This window comes from Rhea americana, unplaced genomic scaffold (genome assembly GCF_003343005.1).
Source record: "Rhea americana isolate MKP2758 unplaced genomic scaffold, rheAme1 scaffold_18, whole genome shotgun sequence".
Classification (NCBI taxonomy): domain Eukaryota; kingdom Metazoa; phylum Chordata; class Aves; order Rheiformes; family Rheidae; genus Rhea; species Rhea americana.
The window spans coordinates 3583843-3605083 of NW_028185927.1; the positions used below are offsets into that span (position 1 = coordinate 3583843).

At 38.9% G+C, this 21241-nt stretch overlaps 1 protein-coding gene across 1 annotated transcript in view; it reads left to right on the forward strand.

Moving 5' to 3' along the window:
* Positions 1-21241, forward strand: part of NUBPL (NUBP iron-sulfur cluster assembly factor, mitochondrial) — a gene marked incomplete at its 5' end in the record, with an annotated part of 88048 nt that overhangs the window by 30307 nt on the left and 36500 nt on the right. The window contains 3 exons of the mRNA XM_085301813.1: positions 886-925; positions 1015-1105; positions 18801-18894. Of these exons, the coding sequence (XP_085157939.1) occupies positions 886-925; positions 1015-1105; positions 18801-18894 (225 nt within the window). The remainder of the gene's footprint in view (positions 1-885; positions 926-1014; positions 1106-18800; positions 18895-21241) is intronic.

The window sequence follows — 21241 nt, forward strand, 5'->3', positions numbered from 1 at the left end:
TGGTGCATAGTCTTACAGTTACATTCAAATAAAACTCCTTTCGTTCTGTTGTGTGTGAGCCATTCTGAGATAAGGTGTAGACTTAGATTGCAGAGGCTACCAAGAGAGGGGGGTTCGGGCTGTTTTCCAGTGAAAGCACTCATGTGTTTTTGTTTACTTCCTGTTTGCCACCCCTTCTTCCAGCAGAAAAATTACAGTATTCCCCCCACTTTTTTCCTTACACCGGAAGGTATTGCACTGGAAAGTATGGAGCATAACAAGGACATTGCAAAGGTAATGTCCAAAAAGGCTTGCTTTTGTTCCTATGAACATTTTGGAAGTCCTGCAGACTTCTTACAGTCTGAAGAAATCAGAGACTTCTAACTCAGAGCTGCTGATAGCRTGTTGCTTGGTAGTGGCTTTATTTGGTCTCTCTCCCATGGGGTTCAAGAACAGACTTAATAGAAAGAGAAGCATTCCCCAAAACACTAGCGCTTGAACGAAAATGAACCTCTGATTCATGAAATTGCTGAATAACATAGGTTTTTTAAAAAAATGACATAGCATTGTGAGAATTTGCGACTTTGTTTTGATGTAAATGACTCAGTGTTTACAAAAATATTACAGCAGCAAAAGGCTGCCAATAGGGGGTTTACGCCTCGCAGGGAGAAGGTTTTATATAAACAGCTGAAGTCTGGGTTTTGGCAGCACAAAGTGACATCGAGTTACGGGCAAATACGCTGTTACACTGGCAAGAATTGAATGACACCAGAAGATGTTGCAACTTAAGAAAAAGTGGGACTAGAATCTCAGACATATATTTTGGCAGAGGGGGAAGACTACTCTTAAACTTAGTCTAAGCTTATTCTTTTGTAAAAACAAAAACCTTTTTTGCTTCTGTTTTAGAGAATTTAATGAGGCCTCTTAAGAACTATGGCATCTCTTGGTGAGTTTATCTTTTAACATAAATCTAACTTCTTTAGAGATATACTTGGTATCATGTTGGAAAGCTAAATTTTTGCTTTATTGTTCCAGTATGTCTATGGGTTTTTTGATAGAAGAGACTGCTCCAGTTGTATGGAGGGGGCTCATGGTAATGTCTGCTGTTGAGAAATTGCTGAGACAGGTAAGGAGTTACTTAACATGTTTTTCGCCTAATAGACAAATCACTTACATTCACAATTGTATTTCAGACTGAAGGGTTATTAAAAAATGCATTTGGCTGATATGCGAATGTTTGTAATACTGTTTCATATGATGGTGGGGAGCATTTTTGTGGTTTGGTCTTCTGTATGGGCTTTTATTTTTGATAGGCTTCTGAACGTGTGTGTGCACTAAGGATTTATTTTCTCGGTGTTGTTAGTTACTTACTAGAAAGGTTTTCATTGGAGAACTAAATGGCACAAATCTGCTTATGGAAGTTTGATAGGAATCATGGACAAAAGTGCTATTTGCAGTCTTACTTGCTTATGAAAATTCCGTAATTTAGGCAAACTATGAGGGATATGCATTAAAAAAAGATCCCCAGTGGCTGTCTCAAATGGATTTACCAGATCAATCAGTGGTTTGGTGTTTTCAGTGTTTTCGGTGGTCCATATTCATTAGCAGTTCCTTTGACCTGCATTTTCCTGGCCTTGGAGCATGATTTCCTTGGCCATTGGAACTGGTGATTGTAAGGCAAATTAAAATGTCCTGGGTTATTCTTTCCACTTCGTTCCCTGTGCATTGTAAGCATTTATTATGACTTACAAATATGACTTCCACTTAACTTCCCTTGCCTTTCAACCATTCTGAGGATAAGAGAATTTAATCTTAACTTCAGGTGAGAGGGAAGGTTGATAGTTTTTACACTTCAGTAGGCCCCTCTAGTTGTTCTATGCATTTGATGAGTAAAACACCCCCCCATCCGCATTTTTTCTCAATTCTTTTTATGGCTTTGTTATGCAATTGTAAAAAAAAAAATGTGTTTTGAAATTGCTTAAGTGTTTGAATGTAGCTGTGCATATCTAAAGCCATATTGCCTTACGTGCTTGTTTATTCACCAGGACTAAGACTGCTTTGATGGCATTTGACATATGACAGCTACATAAAAATTATTAGATACTATCTCTGCGTAACTATCTCTGCGTAGTGCAGATAGATTGTTAGTTAATACGTTTTCAGGCATATGGAAGCAGGGTGGCTTTTTTTTTTTTTTTTTTTTCCCTTAACAGAACACAGAACTTATTTTCCTCTTACTGTAGGTAGATCTGTGAAGTGCTAATGAGACCGCTGAAAAAACCTCATGTTTAGACTTTGAAGTGGCCCAAACTGTTCATAGTTGCATTTATTTCAGGGATTTAATGTATACAGCTTGGAGATCAGTAGGTTCCTCTGTCTTCTGTAAATGCCTTAATTATATGCTCCCTTAATGATTGAAAGGAAGGCTAGGAAGGTGTTCCCCCCCCCCCAACCTCTTTCCATCCTAGTTCTGCTCAGTTCTCCTCTGTTTCTAGCACAGACTTTAGATAGCGGCAAATACTGCCCTACTCAGAAGAGCCACATGTCCAACAGATTTTAAGGAAGAGCATCTTTGTCTAGACTTGGCATTTAAAAATAAGGAGCATTCATGCCAGTAACTGTGGAAGGGCTTATTCCAGCCTCATGTGCTGTGTGGTTTTGGTCAGTACTGCAAAGATGACAGAACTTAAAACTTCACAAGCAGAGCTAAAGTTAGCACCTGCTATATTTGCATACCAGATCCTGGGAGGCTAAAGCCTTTTGGCAGGCACTCCAGTGCTATTACTTCAACCGGTGGTATCCCCAGATGGGCAGCATGTGCCAGGTCTCTTGTCTGGGGTGCCGATAATGCCCTGTAATGAGTTGGTTGCTCCGTAGCAACCAGCAGTTACATGCTGGCAGATCATGCTGTAGGAATGAGACAGTCCCTTAATGCTGGGGGCATTAGTGATTTCCCTGACAGTGGAATTTAACTTCTGAAAGAGGAGGATTTAACAGCTAAGTTTCTTCTTTCTGAAAGCATTTTGCTTCTATATATTGACCAGRCTGATCTTAAATCAAGGATGGAAAGAGTTGTTTGCATTTTCTCCTAGGAAGAAGGAAACTCTTAGATCACAGGAAGCACCAACAACAGGTTCTAATGTACAAGTGGTTTTTAGAAAATGACTAATAAATTATTCAGATTGACGCATACTATTTTGGTTTTAAAGCCTTTAATCTCCCTTTGGGCGTAATCGCTAGTCAGTCTCAAGAGTGGATTAACTCCAGAGCTAATAGAGTTATAGCCTGGGACACCTAAATGAGAGAGGACCGCAGTGTGTAATAATGTTTTTAAAGATTGTACCATTCCACTATATATTAGAAATGGTTTTGTGGTCTTCTGGGGCTCCGAAATTGATTCGTGTTTTCTCTTAATCTGTTGCTGATTGGTCTTAGCCATTGCATTTTGTTCAACAGGATAACACTGCTTGCAAAAGTAAAATATTTCTGTGTTTAACTTCCTAGCAGTTGTTTTAAATCATGCTCTTAGGAAGTAGCTCCTTTTCTTTCTGTAGGTACATATAAAGTATCTAAATTAGCCCCCTAATCTAGGTTTATAGCACATTGTAACCGGAGTGCAAGGAATTTTTTTTGCATTCAGACAGGCTGATAAAACAGCCAGATAAAAAAAACATTTTATGTAATTTATTGCGTCAGATATATGTTCTCAAGCTTTCACATTAAAAACATTCATAGTGTTGTGTGGTGTCTATTGCTAGTTTTTTATAGCATTGAGACTATGTATTTGGTATATGAGTAACTTTGGATCTTAGTTCACCAACTTATTTTTTCRTTTTTTGATTTTTTTTAATTGTTTTTCATACAAATGAAGCTGTTCTGCAGTTTATCATGCTTTAGATACTCCAATAAAGCATTGTTGATGGGCCTAGTTTCCAAACTCATTAATGGAGATGTATTAATTCATTAGCTTGTTAACTCTATTAAGTCTGTGGATCTAGACTTTAATGATTATTTAAAGTTTCTCTTACTCTTGCAACTTAATAAGGCTCTGGGATTCTTATTTTGGAAAATAAATTTGTTGCGTATATACATATATGTGTTTCTTTACATACTTATTGCATATAGGATTTCCTACTGAAGTGATCAAAGAGCTTTACAAACCTTTTTCTCCTTTTGTGATATGTGTATATCTGTCCTTTTCTGATCTTGCCTCTTGGGTGGGTGAATGACTTTTTAGCATAGTAGAGAGTCCCTTGTGTGTGGTGTTTGCATTTCTATTTGTTTATGGCCAGGTCATGCATCACTTTTCACATAAACACCACCTTTTAAACCCAAGCTCTCTTTTTGCTGCACGTGTCATTTGAGAAGCTACATCTGTTCTGGTGTGTTGCAGCGTCAGACTGGTAGGTACTGGGCAGTAATAGTGAACGCCCACATTAGTGCTTGGTGCTTCTTTGGTGATCCATATCTCTGGAGCAAGGATAGTTCTCTGAAACAACATGGTATATTTTTCCTGGAACAGAGTTAGACTGAGAAGGAAATGAGCCTCAAAATACAACAGGAAGTTAACAGTTTATTACATATACATTGACATATGTATATCAAATTAGTGTATAAATCAAATAAAACTTACAGTATACTGATTCYGTAAAGTAATGTCCTAACTTGTAATAAAGGCATAGCTTGGTAGAAAGCATGCTAGTAACCTAACCCCATGCACCAGTACAGGCTGGGGGCTGACCTACTGGAAAACAGCTCTGCAGAGAGAGACCTGTGAGTTTTGGTGGATGACAAGTTGACCATGAGCCAGCAATGTGCCCTTGTGGCCAGGAAGGCCAATGGTCTCCTGGGGTGCATTRGGAAGAGTGTTGCCAGCAGGTCAAGGGGGGTGATCCTGCCCCTCTACTACTCAGCCCTGGGGAGGCCTCATCTCGAGTACTGCGTCCAGTTCTGGGCTCCCCAGTACAAGAGAGACGTGGACGCTTAACTTGCGTTATGGTGTTACTTTTATGGGACAGGCAAAGCGTGTGATGCTGTAATGGGGAATTGTAACAAAGGTAGCCAGAAAAATGCACAACAATCAGAATTTTTTCAAACCATTGCCATATTTTTGCTTTTAGTACACATTTAAGTGTCTGAATATTACTGTCTTTTTTTCTACCAACAGAGTAGATGTACCCAAAATGTATATGCTAAATGTTTTCCTGTTTCTATGATAATTTGCATTTTGCAACATACATCACTTGAAGTTTTGCTAATTTAAAAATTGACTTGTGTTTCACAGTGTTCATGTATTTATTTTACCCAGTCTGCAAGTAATTGAGATATTGAGGCAGGATATTTACAGCTTACATTTCACAGAGGTAAACAAAGCTGTGTTTAAACGACAAAGATGTGTTTGTACTTGACAGTGCATAATTGTAAAATATATTAGACTTACTAAGTGTCATTTCAGTGAACAATTTCTAGAATTTCAGCAGTTCCTAAAAGATTTGTTTTGTTTTTCTATTTTGTGTTATCTTGACCTGAACAGGATATAGAAATTGTCAGTCCAGGCAAAAGTGTGTTATTTTACATGTTAAAAAAACCCATCAAACAGTACTGAGCCATCACTGTTCTTCAGAGCACTTGGATCTTTAGGGAGTTAAGATGCCTTTCTATTTCTGTTTTCGTGATTCAAGGTATAAAAATGAAAAAATTAGATATTTCTTGCACATAGGAGCATTGATACCAGGTATTACGCTTGATTTAGAAAAGTCAAGATGTGCCAGTGAGACCTCTTAAAAAGGGGTACAACACCCGGTGATAATACTGGCCAGGCTTTCCAGTTTGAAGATGTACTTTCATAAGCTGCACTTAGTTGGCCTGCATTTACGACTGGCAGACAACAGCTCTGTACACAGGTGTGATTTTTTCTTTTTTTCTTTTTTTTCCTTGAATCTTTCATATGTCTTTATGTAAGAGCAGGGAAGGTTAATTGGAGTGCCTCATTTTATTATTGAACTTCAGGAACCTGCTTCAGGGGCAAGATAAACAGATGACCCACTCATCCTTTAAAAGAATTTATTTCAAAAAGTGTCTACRCTGATTTCTGTTATCTATTTTGCTGAGACTAAAGGATCAACAAACTCATTTCATGCAAAGCCAGTGGAAACCTTGACACTGATTTTTACTGCACTGTTGTTTGTGGTGGTGATGTTTAGAAAAGCCTGTGATGAGAATTCTTTGTATTATCATCACTAATTTGCTCAAATGCTCATGATCACCTTGAAAGGTCCTGTCCAGAGCAAACTACCTTAACCAGTCCTAATTGTGATCATGCTTCCTGGAGAGCAGAAGCTGAACAGGGATTCAGAGATGTATTGCAGCCTGAAACGTGGGGGATGGCAGAAATGGTCGTCGTTCTTCCTGCCAGCCCCGGGTTCCTTACCGAGCTGGGATATTCCTCCTCTCCCCCAAGTGCCACGTACCCCTTTGACTCAACTGATCCTGTATGTTTTGAGGCAGGTATGKCTGAATGCATGTAAGCTTGATTCTTTATTTTTTTTTTCTCAGTTGAAGCCACAAAAGCTGTTTTATTGCCTTTCTTATTTTAATGACAGTAGTAGGATCTGTACAGATCCCTGTTGCTTTCCTGGCTTGCGTTAGCAGCTGATACGGAAAGGGATTATAGCCCCTGAAAGGAGCTGACAATCCTAAGCAGGGCTGGGAGAGCCAGAAGAAAAACAAAACCGTTAGCCAACAACACACTACTGAACTGGAAGGATTTGCAGTAAACGTATTTTAAGTGTCTTTGAGGATTAAAAAACGGCCAACAACTGAGTGAGAATATATTTACAGCAAACATTTCTTGGCCCGTTTCCTCAGCTGTCATGGTTGTGATAGTGCAGCGACTGCTGTGGGAACAGACTGTGAGTGTTTCCTTTGCTCTCCTTCCAGTAGTCTCATYGCTAGCACAGATTACACAGGTATGCGTGAGGCTGGCCTCTTCTGCATAAAATAAAACAAATGCAAAACATGCAACTGTTTTTCCAGGTTTATTCAGTAGGCAGGAAGAAATGGCAGCGAGCTCATGGCTTTTCAAAATGGCTGCCTYAGGGCTAGAACTGCTTGCTTGTTTGTTTRTTTTTTCCTCCCTTGAGCCTTAAGGGGAAAATATTCTGAGGTTTGAAGATTTAGATTGTTTGTTTCTCTTCAGCAAAATTTAGAACTTTGTGCCTAAATGCTGCTCAGCTTCATTCTTTGAGAAAAAAGGTGGAGGTGTTCTTAAGTGTTTGGGAAACAGGAATTCTGGTGATAGAGAAAGGGAAAGGAGAAGGCGCTATTTTTCTTCCCTAAATGAAACTTCCATTATGTACRTGACAAAATTCAGAATAAATATGTTGCAGGTACATAATGTCACTGTTCTACTCTTTCTCTTCTTTTCCACTACTAAGGGAGTCCGTTCGTTCTTTCTGGCTGCTGTAGGTCAGATGTGAAAAGGGAGGTAGATACTGCCGTGCTGAACACTGCAGTGCCTAAAAGGCTGGTGCCTTGCCTTCCAGAGTGGAATTTGAAAATCAAATTRAAGCGTAGATTAGAGCCACTACATATCTGAAATAGTAGAAATAAATCACTTGTCATTCCCAGTGGTGTTATCTTGGTTGGTTGGTTAGTTCTTAACTCTCTTCTATTAACTGTTAYTATTATTATTAAATATTATTATTTTTATATATTTTGTATTTATTTTTATATTTTCTATACTTTATATAATTTTTGCTTATTATTAGCTATTATTTTTATTATTAATTATTATTCTATTCTTAACTATCTTCTCTTAACTGCCTTCACCATATGGAGGTACCTTCAGGTTCTTTGCTCTGGCTTTAACAGGTACAGTATCTTCTTAGACTGCTGAAGTTCAGAGATTAGTGTATTAGTATAAGTGCAAGTTAATGGCATAAGTCAAAATCGGTAGGTTCATAGACTGGAAAATAACAATACTGAGGATGTTAAGCACGAAGGCTGTTGGAAAAGCCCATGGGTTGTGTCTCATTTTCTCTTATCCTGGATTTCAGCAGCTAACTGCAGCCTTGATTAGACAGCTCTGTGGAGCTGAGGTGTAGAGCCAAAACTGAATTTCTTGTGTTAGGTGCCAAGGCTATTCTCTTAGTTTAACTTTATGAGCTTACTCTTTGTTCAGAATAATAGCCTGGGAAGGAGACCATTCAGCCAGAACATGGGAGCTGTGAGTTCACTTACTTTCCCAGGTTAGCATTTAAAGCTGTATCTCCCCGTTCCCAGGAGAATATCCTGAAAAGACATACAGTAATCTGGAAACCTTCTACTCCCCCGGTTGCTCTGCAGTCCTGAATAATTCTTCAGGCCAGAACTGGAGGCGTAAAGGAGAAGCATGGCGAATGCTATGCAGGAAATCCAGAGCCAGTCCTGAATTTCAGCCTTCTAGGTGGATACTTTAGCCACTGAGTTTATAGTCATACTTGCTTCTGTGACTCCTGCGTTTTTGCTGTACGGTAGCCCAGGTGAATGCCTGACCTGTAAGACGTGCTCTTTTCCCACAAGCAGTGTCTAACTAGTGAAGCTCAAATGGACTTCTGGTTGAAACTCGATGCTTAATGGAACTTYTGGCATTTGTGGCAAGAGAATGTTGTTTATCCTTGTATATTTTGTGGTGAAAATGTATGTACTTACATCTTGGGTGTCCAAGCAGATTAGCTCTGGATAATAGACTGTTACCTTCCATCTGATCTGTGGCTTCGATGGATGAATTCTTCGTGTGCATTTTCTTTTAGGTCCAACATGCTGTCCCAGCGTTAGAAATGTAGCCTATGTGTCTTGAACAGATAGGCAAAATTGTGCTGAGAAAGTCAGTTGAAATAATTACGGATAGGGAACAGGTAGACTTTTTACCTCTCTTGGCCTGCGAGTGCTGGCTGGTTGTATTGGCTRTTGGGGAAGTAATAGTAAAGATAGAGATTTTTGAACTACTGAGACCATTAGCATAACTACCAGAAATGAATCGATATCAGAATTTAATATGCCTTTTGCAAGTTTGCTTTTATAGTCGAGCAGTTCATATTAAGGCTAAAATTTTGAGGATAGTGCTAATTTTACTAGTGAGCACCACTTTGCTTGAGGATAGCAATAAAAAATTTTTACTGGTGATTGCCAATTTATTTTTGAATATTGGCAAGCTTATTTGACAGCTTGGACTTTGTTGTGAAGAGTTAAATAGCATTCTGACACCTAATGCTGAAAACACAAGCTAATGAGAAGATGTGTTTGTGGATGTGAAAGAGGAATTAGTCTATCTGCTGCTGCAGTTCTTTCAGCTGGAGCTGCAATCCCTTCCTGAATAGCCAAGATCTTTAGGAGCATTTTTAGTGTTTATTCTGAATATAAAAGTGGAGATCACTAAAGCTGATTTTTTAGACATGATATTTTGCATCTTTCAGCTCTTCTTTTTATATATTTTTGGTCAAATCAAAAGTGGAAAATAAGCCATTGATAGGTTATTTAGAATTATGCACTCAATTTTTTTTGGTGACAGACTTAGAGAATACTGAGTAGCAGACTATAAATAAAACTACCTATATATCTTTTTTTCTATAAACTAAACTGATTGCACAGATTATTTTGTTTTTTTTTTAATGAGCAAACCTGTCCTCTGACCATTGGAAATGAACAAGCTGAGTCTTCGCCCATACCATCCTCCTGGATTTCTTTTGCCCTCAGAAAACAGCTGCAGATCCCAAGAATAGCAAYGCTTTTTGTACTGATATTCTTTGGAGAAAGTGATTATTTCTCACATACCAAATGATTGACATAAATGTAAAGTAATTGCACTGAAGATACCAGAGATTAATGCATTTTTTTCCTGTCAAAGACAAATCTCCCACTTTTCTACACTATTTATCGAGCAGCAGTAGATGATTTTCCTTGGACAGTGTTTTACTCCAGCAACAGTGTCTTTTAAAGGAAGAATATGTTATGCTAGTGGAATGATGCCTTTGGAATGCACATCTTCTATTATGCAATTAGAATAGGTGCCCATTTTAAGTACTTACTTTTGTTAGATGTGAACAGCTTTGTTATATTAAAGTCCTGAAGTAAAAATTGGAATAGGAAGCAAATGAAAATGTGAATGTTGCTCCTTGCTTGGCAGTAAACCCTGAACGTCCCTCAAATTTATACTGTTAGCACCTTCGGCAAACAATATTAGTGAAGTTTAGAATACAAGTAACATTTTTAATTTGTTATTGCAGATTCATAACTAAGGGCACTGATGAGTGCAAATACATGGTTCTGCAAACACAGCAATTATTTTGGCAGTCTGTATGTGATACTTTAACCGATTATCTGTTCTGTAATTCACAATAAATGCTTTTACTACACTAGCAATAAGACATTCAGCACTTGTTTAAATTGTAGGAATGTTATATGTGCAATTGTAAAATGTGTCTGATCTCTAAAATTTAATTTAAATATTTATATTTATATATATATGTATATATATATTTTTCTTTTTTTTTTTTTTTTTTTTTTTTTTTTTTTTTTTTTTTTTTTTCACTTTTTGTAAGGACAACCTATATGTTGTTGGTTTTGCTCCTTTCTGACCCAAAGCCAGCTGACTTAACAGAAAACTTGTATCAGCCACCGCAGTCTACAGACCAGGCCACGGTCAAGAATCCCAGCTAGTCAGTAATCTTGCGCTGCTTGCGCACGCTCTCACTTGCGCTCTTCTTTCATGTTGTCTCATCCGCTTGACTCTTCCTCTGGAACTGAAAAATTATTTTGTACAGCCTGGTTGTGACTTCATGTTTCTTTTTGGATGTAGTGATGATTGAGTTGCAGGGTAACTTGAGCAGACCCTACACTGCTCGTTTGGTTAGCAAGGGTAGGCTAATTTGAAATCAGTGACTGTWGAGCATATGTTTGTGAATTTTAAGCGTGGGAAGTTTGGAGGTTAGTTCTGTCTGTATTTGAGGAAACTATTACTGAAAATGAATGTTTCACCTGAAGACCACTTGCCCTGAGATTTGATAATAACACTTGTTTTTCATCAGGTGAGATATATAGAGATTTATTGTCTTTGGCCTCAGCTCAGTGATCTACATCTAACTGATTCTAGTCCAGTTTTTATACTACACTATTTGTGGTAATATCARAGGAATTTCTTCAGGAGCGTGTACGTACCTTGAATAACATAGATGATTGTATTCTTCCTACTATCCTTTTTCCTTGGAGTTCATGGCAGCCTTAGACTGGCCTTTGAAGAAGTGCCATCTTCTGCTCAAAAATACTGATTGTACTTAAAAAGTGGAATTTTCAGACCTCTTTAATTTTTTTTAGATTAAAAACTAATTTAAAACCAGTGCATCAGTTATAGGCACCAAATGGAGTCTGTCAGTACCTCTGGAAGGAATTTATTAATTTCCTTGTTGTACCAGGATATGAGCTGAAGCTTAAGGAAGCTAAATGACTTGTGCAGAGTGTTAGGAACTTCGCTTTGCATTGCCTAGATTAAGCATGGAGTCTTGAACTGTACATCAGCTTTTTATATCATTACAGAAATACAAAAACTTATGTAAAGGGTGAACTTAACACGTTTCTTCCTTCTGATAATTGTTACCAGCACTAGCATTGTTTCCATCTGTTGTTATACAGCAAAACTGCACATACTATATATAAATWTTATGGGTTTAAATGGCCTCCTAGWAATGCTGCCTTAAAAATAGTCTGTTGACATTGAGTTTGATAGCTAAACAGTGCTGATGCCTTTGCATATTAATAGGGAGAACTCAAAGAGAATTTATAGTTTAGGTGATATGGCTAAGGAAGTTATATCAGCCTGATGATTAGATTAATTAGATGATTTTCTGCTAGCTCACTTACTTCCARTCTGTTTAGATTTATATTACTTTATTCTTTTTGCTTAATTTTATTGTTAAAAGATGTAAGAATAGAAATTTGCCAGTGACGTATTTCTTTTCCGGACATCAGAATTCAGATGTTGAAGAAAGTGAACTACAGACAATTCTGTGTCATAGGTAGTGAGCAAAATCATGATATATTTCTGTAGAAAAGTTTCAGTAAATAATGAAGTATGAGCTGTTTGTGGGTCAAGGGCAGACAGCAACAGATCATCTCAATGCTCATCGATCCTGCAGAATGGAGTTTACTTCCCAAACCGTCCTTTTTTTAGAACATAATGCTTTGAGTCCCTGGGAAGTTGGAGCCTCAGCTCACAGAGGCTCGCTCTTAATAACGAATAGAACCTAGTGGAAGATTGATTTTTACATGTGATAATGCTGATATTGTCTCCATTAGTTTTACTGGAGATGCACAGAACTATTCCTTTTCAATGGTCCCCAACGACTAGCCCTGAAAGAATGCATCAGACAGCCCCCACATTTGTATTGTATTTACACATGTTGTGTTTAGGCTGGTAGGCCACTGACTAAGCTTCCTGAGTTGAGTAGGAGGTGCTGGCGTGTTACTAGATCTCCTGGAATATCTGTTTCCAAAAGCAACTGCTTCTACCCTTCCCCCTAGAGAATAAACTATTTTTGTTGTCTTTTGTGGATTGTTTAGTTTTGCAGATTATGTGGGTGAAGGTGACAGAAACTATAGGGTACTGCGCTGCATTCTTCATTTGCCTTCAAACTTAACTTTATAAAAAGCTATCAGGGAGCAGACCAAGTTCTGTTTTGGTGGTTGAATTGAACAAGACAGCAAGTTTCTTCCTAGACACACACTTCTAAAAATTACTGTTAGTCTACATTAAGAAAGAACAGGAGAATTTCTTCCTATTTATGGAAATACCTAGAGCAAATTCTTTTTATGTTTCACTTCATTTTTTCTATAGATTTTGCCAAAACAGAAATAGCTTGGTGGAAATTTGAATTATTGCAGTGCATCTGTTTTGGTGTCAGATCACAGTCTTCAAGATTGGTTCAGCATCTCTGGACAAGTTGAACAGGGCAGTGCTCCTTGTTCAGAAATGGTTGAGTTGTATTAAGTGCTATGGAATATCCAGCTATGGTATCTGTAGTTATTTTAGTACCACACAATGAGTTTTTGTGGGGGGGGGGGACGACTAAGAATCTTCTGTTTTATGCTTGGGGAATATCTGTTCTTTAGTTTATCAGACACTTGTGAAAATAAATAAAAATAAAATTGTCTATATTAAAATATCATATGTTTTGTTAAACCATTGCTAAAAGATCAGTTGGATTGTGAAACTGTTTATTTGCCCCCACTGCCCATATATGTTTAAGCACAATCTTAGATAATTTTTCAAGGAATTTTTTTCTAATGTGTTTCATCTTGTACTAACGTATGTAAATGTATATATACATATATGTTCCATTAACAACAATTTCTTGCATTTCTTGCTTTGTTCACCTGTTTGCCTGTATTAAATCATATGTGTGTGTGTGTATACACATATGTATGTATATGTCTATGTATGTGTGTATGTATGCATACAGAAGTTAGTGGGGGACAGCTGGGAGTACGTGTTAAGCTGTCTGCAGTGTTGCTTTTATTACTTTTCTCATACTGGTGTTCAGAGCTTGGCTGGCTGCTGCCAGCCAGCACCTGCAGTGCTGCTTGATTGAAACTCTGCATGTGTTCCTCTTAATAAGAACAAATAAAGAATATCTTCTGTTATTTACCAAACACCAGGATTACTTCATAGCCACAAGTAGCAATCCTTCTTCTATGCTTATTCTGTCGTTGTGGCCTCATGTACAGAGAACGCTTGGGCTTCGTTCCTCGACAGAAATGCATCTTTATCTGTATGCTGTACCTCAASTTAAACTTGCTGTTTGGAACCCTACTCCAGAATGCCTATCTGGTATTTTGGTTGTAAATTGTCACGCAAACACCGTATTTGATTAAAGGAATTTACGCAGATGCGTTTGTGGTGTTTCTGAGCAAGCAGAAAATACACAGAAGCTCAGGGCATTTAATTACATTGCTTAACAATAAATGTCAAGTTGAATCTTTTTAAAAAAAGATTTAGCGCTCTATTTAAGGAAAGTGCAATTATATTTCTGCGGTTTGAAATGTTTTACACACTGCATATATTAGAGAGGCAAAGATATTAACATTTCTTTATATGCAAAGGWGCTGACAGATATCAAATGCTACAAGGCAGGCTTTTGCAACTGCTGTGCTGTATTGCTCGCAAAGGGAACCCCTTTACTGTAATGGGCTGTTAATCTGAGTTCAGTTACCTGTATCAACAGCATTTGCATACAGGCGCTCTTCTTTGAACTGATTGAGAACATGAGGACTAATGGTTATGGTTTRGTAAATTGTTGCATTCAAATTTGCATTCAAATGACTGTTTTAGATCATGGCTTGATTGTCCCATTTTAATAACGTTTAAAGAATGACAGTAGTAGATTTTGGAAAGCCATTCCTCTGCTTTCATGCAACAAATTTAAATTTAAGTGAAAATGTCTTTTCTCCCTCTTTTTCTAATTTCTTGTTGAAATTTAATAGCAAATCTGAAATATTTTCTCCCATTAAAAATAGATACTTTTATAACAAATGAGTATACCTGTCTAAATTATGTACTGTGTGTGTGTATATATATGTATATGTATTTAATAGACTGTCGTATTGTTTGTATATTCCTGTTGGTGGGGAATGGAAGTGCACATAACCTTCACAAATGTCTACTTGCAGAGAAGAGTAAGAGGACGTCTACAGTGCGCCATGTGGTGAGGTGCCGAGTTCCCCAAGGGAACTCGGAGAAGGCACGTGTGTGTGCAGGGCACCGTTCAGCATTGGGCAAAACCACCCACTTGCTTCTTTTCAGCAATTTCAGCTGTATCCCTAGGCTTTCCACACTTGCACAGCTGGACAGTTTCCTTGATGCCTTTTCTGAAGCAGTGTGGCAAGAACCTGTCTCCTGCCTGCTCTGCGCAGTAGCAGGGCACCCTCTCTGCTGCTGCCGCTAGGACAGTGAACCTTCTGTTTCCTTGTTTGCTCAGATTTGTAGGAGTTATAACAGAGCACAGTTCACTTGATAAGTGCACCTCACTTCTTTTCAGTCTATGAATTTGAATAAAATACATGAAATAAGGTGATTTTAGTGCTATAAATTAAGTACAGCATTATACTTTAATTGTGCTGTGTGTTAGCAGTATCTTTCTGTTGCCTAGCAATAAGGTTTACCAGGGGCTTAACATTGCRTTATTAACTTCTATTTTCAGGGGTTTTAACTTGGATAAAAATCTTTACTCAGAGGACAGTCCATAAAGACTGCACTGAATGTTCTTTTTCTTGTCATGGGGTCACTTTAATAAGAAGCTTGAGGAGGAAAACTCTGGTATCCTCTTATTTTCTGCCTTCTTCCCACATTTTGCTATACTTGGATAAATTTTGAAAGTAATCTCTCGAGTCACAATTGTTACAGATATTTATGAGGTAGTAAGCTATTTATAAAGGTTTTCTTTTACTTTAAAAGGTCCAAGTGGAGGCATTTTTGCCAAGGCAACCAGCTCTGCTTAGAAAGCAATCACTTGGTGCTTCCATATAGAACTAAATGTCTAGGAAACAATTTGAGCAGTAGCATTTATATCTTCTGTTAAGATTGCACATAGTGGGAGAATGGATCTAGAAATTTTATTTAGGGAACTGTGATGCTCACCTGGCAGAAGGATTGCATGGAGCTTGGTGAAGGTGATTCTGGTGCCTGAGGAGGTTGGAAGAGTAGAACCTGACATCTGATAGAATGAAAAGAAAAGCTACAGGCCAGGTCCCATAATGCCGGCTGTTTTATCAAAAAAATTGGCTTAAGATGAGGGTTAGCAAGTGTATGAGAAACTAGGCAGCTTTTAGCTACTATAAAAATAGTCTGTGTATTTATGATTCCAGTCACCCCTGCTAACRGTGGGTTTTGGATTGTCTTGTATTACTTTTTAAGGCAGTACTCTACCTGAAAGGCTGAAAACTACTAAATATCTGTATTTCTTCAACAATTAACGTTTTGGCAGACAAAGTAACTGGAAACAGTCAGTTTGRTAGTAGTGCCTGAGCGTTCTTTTATGTCAGGACTGCATATTGCTGCAAGACAGAAAGCAACTACTTTACTTGTAGTTTCACTATGAGGATTTTGAAGGAATATGATACTGGATATATAAATTTGGACTTAACAAAAAGTGTCAGGACTGTACTTCAAAAAAGGCACAGTTGAGGTGGGGAAGGCCCTTTGAGTCAAAGCTTTTCAAAATGCCACCTGTCCTATACCTTAACCTGGTTGTGGTTATTATGAAAGATTTGCATCTTGCATATTTAGATACTGTGCATTTAACTACTTGTGGAAGATGTGTGTGTTCTGTTGTGGAGTCTTTATAAAGAACTTGACTTTACTCCCATTGTCAAGTACTGTTGTTCTTTRATATCTGTATTCTTTTACCTTTCAATTTGTCACCTTTATAACGATTAATTTTTACACATAAATGATCTTTTTTTTCCCTGGGGCTGTATTTTCTTGTCATGCTTGTAAGTGCTAGTTGGTTAAGAAACCTGCAAGGCATATTGTCACTTTTTTGTCATATAGATCAATATTAAATATGAAAACCTAAAGTCAAGTGCTAGATTTGCTGTGGTTAATATAAATCGTGTTTTCTGTTTAGATGGGCTATGTTAGTCRTGTAACTGTGGTGCTGTTAACAGCTCCTGTTGCCTTTGTATAGGAAATGAGGGAAGTGAGACATGTCTGAGAGCAATCCAGAGTCCCCAATTTAGACATCTAAAGTTAGAATTTGCAACTAACTTCCCCCACCTTCCCTTTTCCCACAAGTGCTCTGAAATCTTCCATCTTCAGCAGTCAACCTTGAAAAATTCTATTTCTTGCTGGAGTAATACATTGTGTTAGTGGTCTGGATTTAAAATCACTTGTGCTTCCCCAGAAGGTGATTATCCATACAAGAGCAGAATGAAAACAAATGGCTCTTCCCTGACAAAGTCTCACGCTCTAGAACAAGTGGGAGATGGGTAAAAACATCAACTGTTTGTGCTGCTAAGATGACACTGATGGAAGGTGTGAAATAAAAGAGAAGGTAAAATCCCCTCCTTGTTTGGCATGCTCCTGTATTRGAGCAGCTCAGAGGCGGTTGTTTCTCATGTCTGCTGCACAAGTTAGAAATATACCATATAATCACATTATGCCTGTGTGGACAGAGAAGCGAGAGGAGTCTTTTGTGTGTTTTTAATGCGGCTGTGATTCTMAAGCTTTTATCCGGGAGAAACAAAAGAGCTGATAGCAATATTGCTTGCTAGTAAGAATATACTGGTATTAACCTGCACCGTGTCAGCACTGAATCAAGAATCTCCTGAGGCTTGGTTAAACTCTTGGGAATGTTTAGGCCAAGTAGCTGAGCTTTATGTTGTGTGGGGAAGACCTAGAACCAGTTCCTCTCTGTATAGTTGGACGGGTTGCACTACTAGACAGCCTCCACACCATAAGCTGATCAAGAGAATACGCATTACAGTGCAAAGTCGACAGAGACTTCCTTTAGCTCTCCTGGAAGTTCATGCCTGGTAAAGAATATGAATAATCACAGCATACTCACRTTTGAGCCCAGTAGCTTTAATTGGTCGCTCTCATTTCATAGAATCAGTAAGGTTGGAAGGGACCTCTGGAGATCATCTAGTCCAACCTCCCTGCTCAACAGGGTCACCTAGAGCATGGTAGACAGGGTTGCATCCACGCGGGCCTTGAAGATCTCCAGAGAAGGAGACTCCACAACTTCTCTGGGCAACCTGGTCCAGGGCTCCATCACTCTCACAGTGAAGAAATTCCCCCTGACGTTCAGGCGGAACTTCCTGTGCTTCAATTTCTGCCCATTGCCTCTTGTCCTGTCACACGGGACACCCGAAAAGTGTTTGTCCCCATCCCCCTGACACCCTCCCTTCAGGTAATTGTACACATTGATCAGATCCCCCCTCAGTCTTCTCTTCCCCAGGCTGAAGAGGCCCAGCTCTCGCAGCCATTCCTCACAGGGCAGGTGCTCCAGCCCTCTGATCATCTTTGTAGCCCTGCACTGGACTCTCTCCAGTAGCTCCATGTCTCTCTTGTCCTGGGGAGCCCAGAACTGGATGCAGTATAGCAACCAGTAAACTTGTTTTATCATATGATATCTTATATACAYTTTAAGTCTATTTGATTATATAGATGGTGATTTTATTTAACAGATCTTTCTGTTTTGCAACAGCAATTTTTCCTTAAAAAAAAAAAAAGACAGTACTAATAGTTCTCTGTGCTTGAATAACTGCAGTAACAAACCAGAAAAATTGCTAGAGTTTTATGTACAGTTTCAAGTTTCAAAGCAGTGATAAAACTGATTTAAAATAAATGGAAACAGTTCCTAGCAGTATTTGTTACACAGCGAGCATTATTTAACTTGAATTTTACATAATACTTGCTTCTTACCTCCAATTTGGCAACTGTGRCATAAAAGTCTAAAATTACTTAAATTGTTGTTACTTTTTCAGTGGGGAGAGGTTCTATAAAGATTATACTCATAATATTAATAATAAAGTTATGCTCCTAATTTTGAGTGGTCAGCAAAGATTGCATGTCATTTAGTAAAATAATGTCTTGATCCCTTACTAAAGGCATGACTTTTCAGAAAGCCCTTGGCTCACACGTGGTATATTCTGTATGTTCTGCTGTATTTCATTTGTATGTGTTGTATATTCTGTATAGTCTGCTTTATTCCAGTCGTTGTTCTCTAAGAAATGCCTTAAAAAAAATACTACACAGACCTCCAACATACATATTTGTTATTGTCTTCTAGGTTGACTGGGGTCAACTGGACTATTTAGTAATTGATATGCCACCCGGAACAGGAGATGTACAGCTGTCAGTCTCTCAGAATATTCCTATTGCAGGTACATGTGCTGTTTGACTGTTTCAGAGATTTAATTAGATTAAGTTTTCTAGCTTTAGAAAAATATTTTTAAAAATGTAAGTCAAAAAATCTTCTAGTGTTTAAAGCAACAATTATTCTGTCTGTAGCGATGTGATGGAAAATACTATTTCTTAACATATCAGCATTACAATTGTATTTTCTTTTAAGCTAAGTCCTCAGAAAGATTGAAAAGTCCAGTAAATTAGTATTCTGGAAGAAAAGACAGTTGTGTCAAAACCTGATAGGGTGAATATTAAAAAATGTTTTCTCTGTCTGTACCTTGTAATACTAATACAATAAAATAGTTTGTCTTCATAATTGCTTTTAAATTAAAAGCTGGCAATACTGTTAATACTTAATCAGATGAACTGGGTAGTGCAGTAATACACTAAAACATTCTTTTTTCTCTGACATTAGGAATTTAACTTACAGGAGATTTAAACTTTGAGAAATTAGTCTTGAGATGTGTAGGTTGCCATCTAGTCCCATTGATTCCAACAGTAGTTAAAAAATACTGCTTCTGAAAGAATGCTCAGCATCTCACAAGACTGAATTTCTAATGAATTAAAACGGTTTTACCTATCTGACACACTTCAAGAGAAAAAGTTTTCAGTAGGAGACATAATGAATGTTCTGAGTTCAGTGGTAAAAAAGACAAAGCAATCCTTAGTGATGCCATGCATAATCGAAGAATTGCTGCAGGTCCTCACCAGGAGAGTAGTGCAGCGCTGGATCACGTTATCCAGAGATTCGGAGGTTTGTAGAACCTCCATCCTTGGAGGTTACCAGGTTCTACTAGACAAAGCCATAGCTGGCCTAGTGTTGCCAATAGGTGACCTCCAAAGGCCTTTCCTAACCAGTAATTCTATGATACTATTGCTAGGCCACTCTCCATTATCCTYGAAAGGTCGTGGAGAACAGGAGAGGTGCCTGAGGACAGGAAGAAAGCYGTTGTCACTTCTGTCTTCAAAAATGGCCGGAAGGAGGAYCCAGGAAACTACAGGCCAGTCAGCCTTACCTCCATCCCTAGAAAGGTGATGGAACAGCACATCCTGGCTGTAATCTCTAAGTATGTGGAGTAGTCAACATGGATTCACCAAAGGGAAATCCTGCTTAACCAGTCTGATAGTTTTCTATGRTGGAATGACTGTCTGAGTAGATGAGGGGAGAGCAGTGGATATTGTCTACCTTGACTTCAACAAGGCTTTTGACACTGTCTCCCATAATATCCTCATAGGCAAGCTCAGCAAGTGCGGGTTAGATGAGCAGACAGTGAGGTGGATTGAAAAGTGGCTGAAAGGCAGGTGTGAGGGTTGTCATCAGTGGCATGGAGTCTAGTTGGAGGCCTGTAGCTAGCAGTGTCCCCCAGGAGTCAGTATGGGGTCCAGTCTTGTTCAGCTTCTTCATCAGTGATCTGGACGAAGGGACAGAGTTCCTCCTCAGCAAGTTTGCTGATGATCCCAAGCTGGGAGGAGTGGCTGACACACCTGAGGGCTGTGCTGCCATTCAGAGRGAYCTGGACAGGCTGGAGAGCTGGGCARAGAGAAGCCTCATGAAGTTCAACAAAGGTATGTGCAGAGTCCTGCACCTAGGGAGGAATAACCCTAGGCACCAGTACAAGCTGGGGGCTGACCTTCTGGAAAACAGCTCATCAGAGAAGAAGGGGTTCCTAGTGGATGACAAGTTGACTATGAGCCAGCAATATGCTCTTGTGGCCAAGAAGGCCAATGGTCTCCTGGGGAGCCTTAGGAAGAGTGTTTACAGGAGGACAAGGGAGGTGATCCTGCCCCTCTSCTCAGCCCTGGTGAGGCCTCATCTGGAGTACTGCATCCAGTTCTGGGCTTCCCAACACAAGAGAGACATGGAGCTACTGGAGAGTTCAGTGTAAGGGTTACTAAGCTATCGGAGAGACTGGAGCACCTGCCCTATGAGGAAAGGCTGAGAGTGCTGCTCCTGTTGAGTCTGAAGAAGACTGAGAGGGGATCTTACCAGTGTATGGAAATATCTGAAGGGAGRGTGTCAGGGGGGTGAGGCTGGGCTCTTTTCAATGGGGCCCAGTRACAGGACAAGAGGCAGCAGGTGCAGACWGAACCACAGAAAGTTCCAMCTGAATATGAGGAAAAACTTCTTTACTGTGAGAGTGACAGAACCCTGGTTGCCCCRAGAGATCACAGAGTTTAATTCTCTGGAAATACTCAAAACCCTCCTGGACATGATCCTGTCTGACGTGCTCTCAGTGACCCTACTTGAGYAGGCGGGTTGRACTAGATGATCTCCAGAGGTCCTTTCCAACCTCAGTCATTCTATGATTCTGTGTGATACTGTGA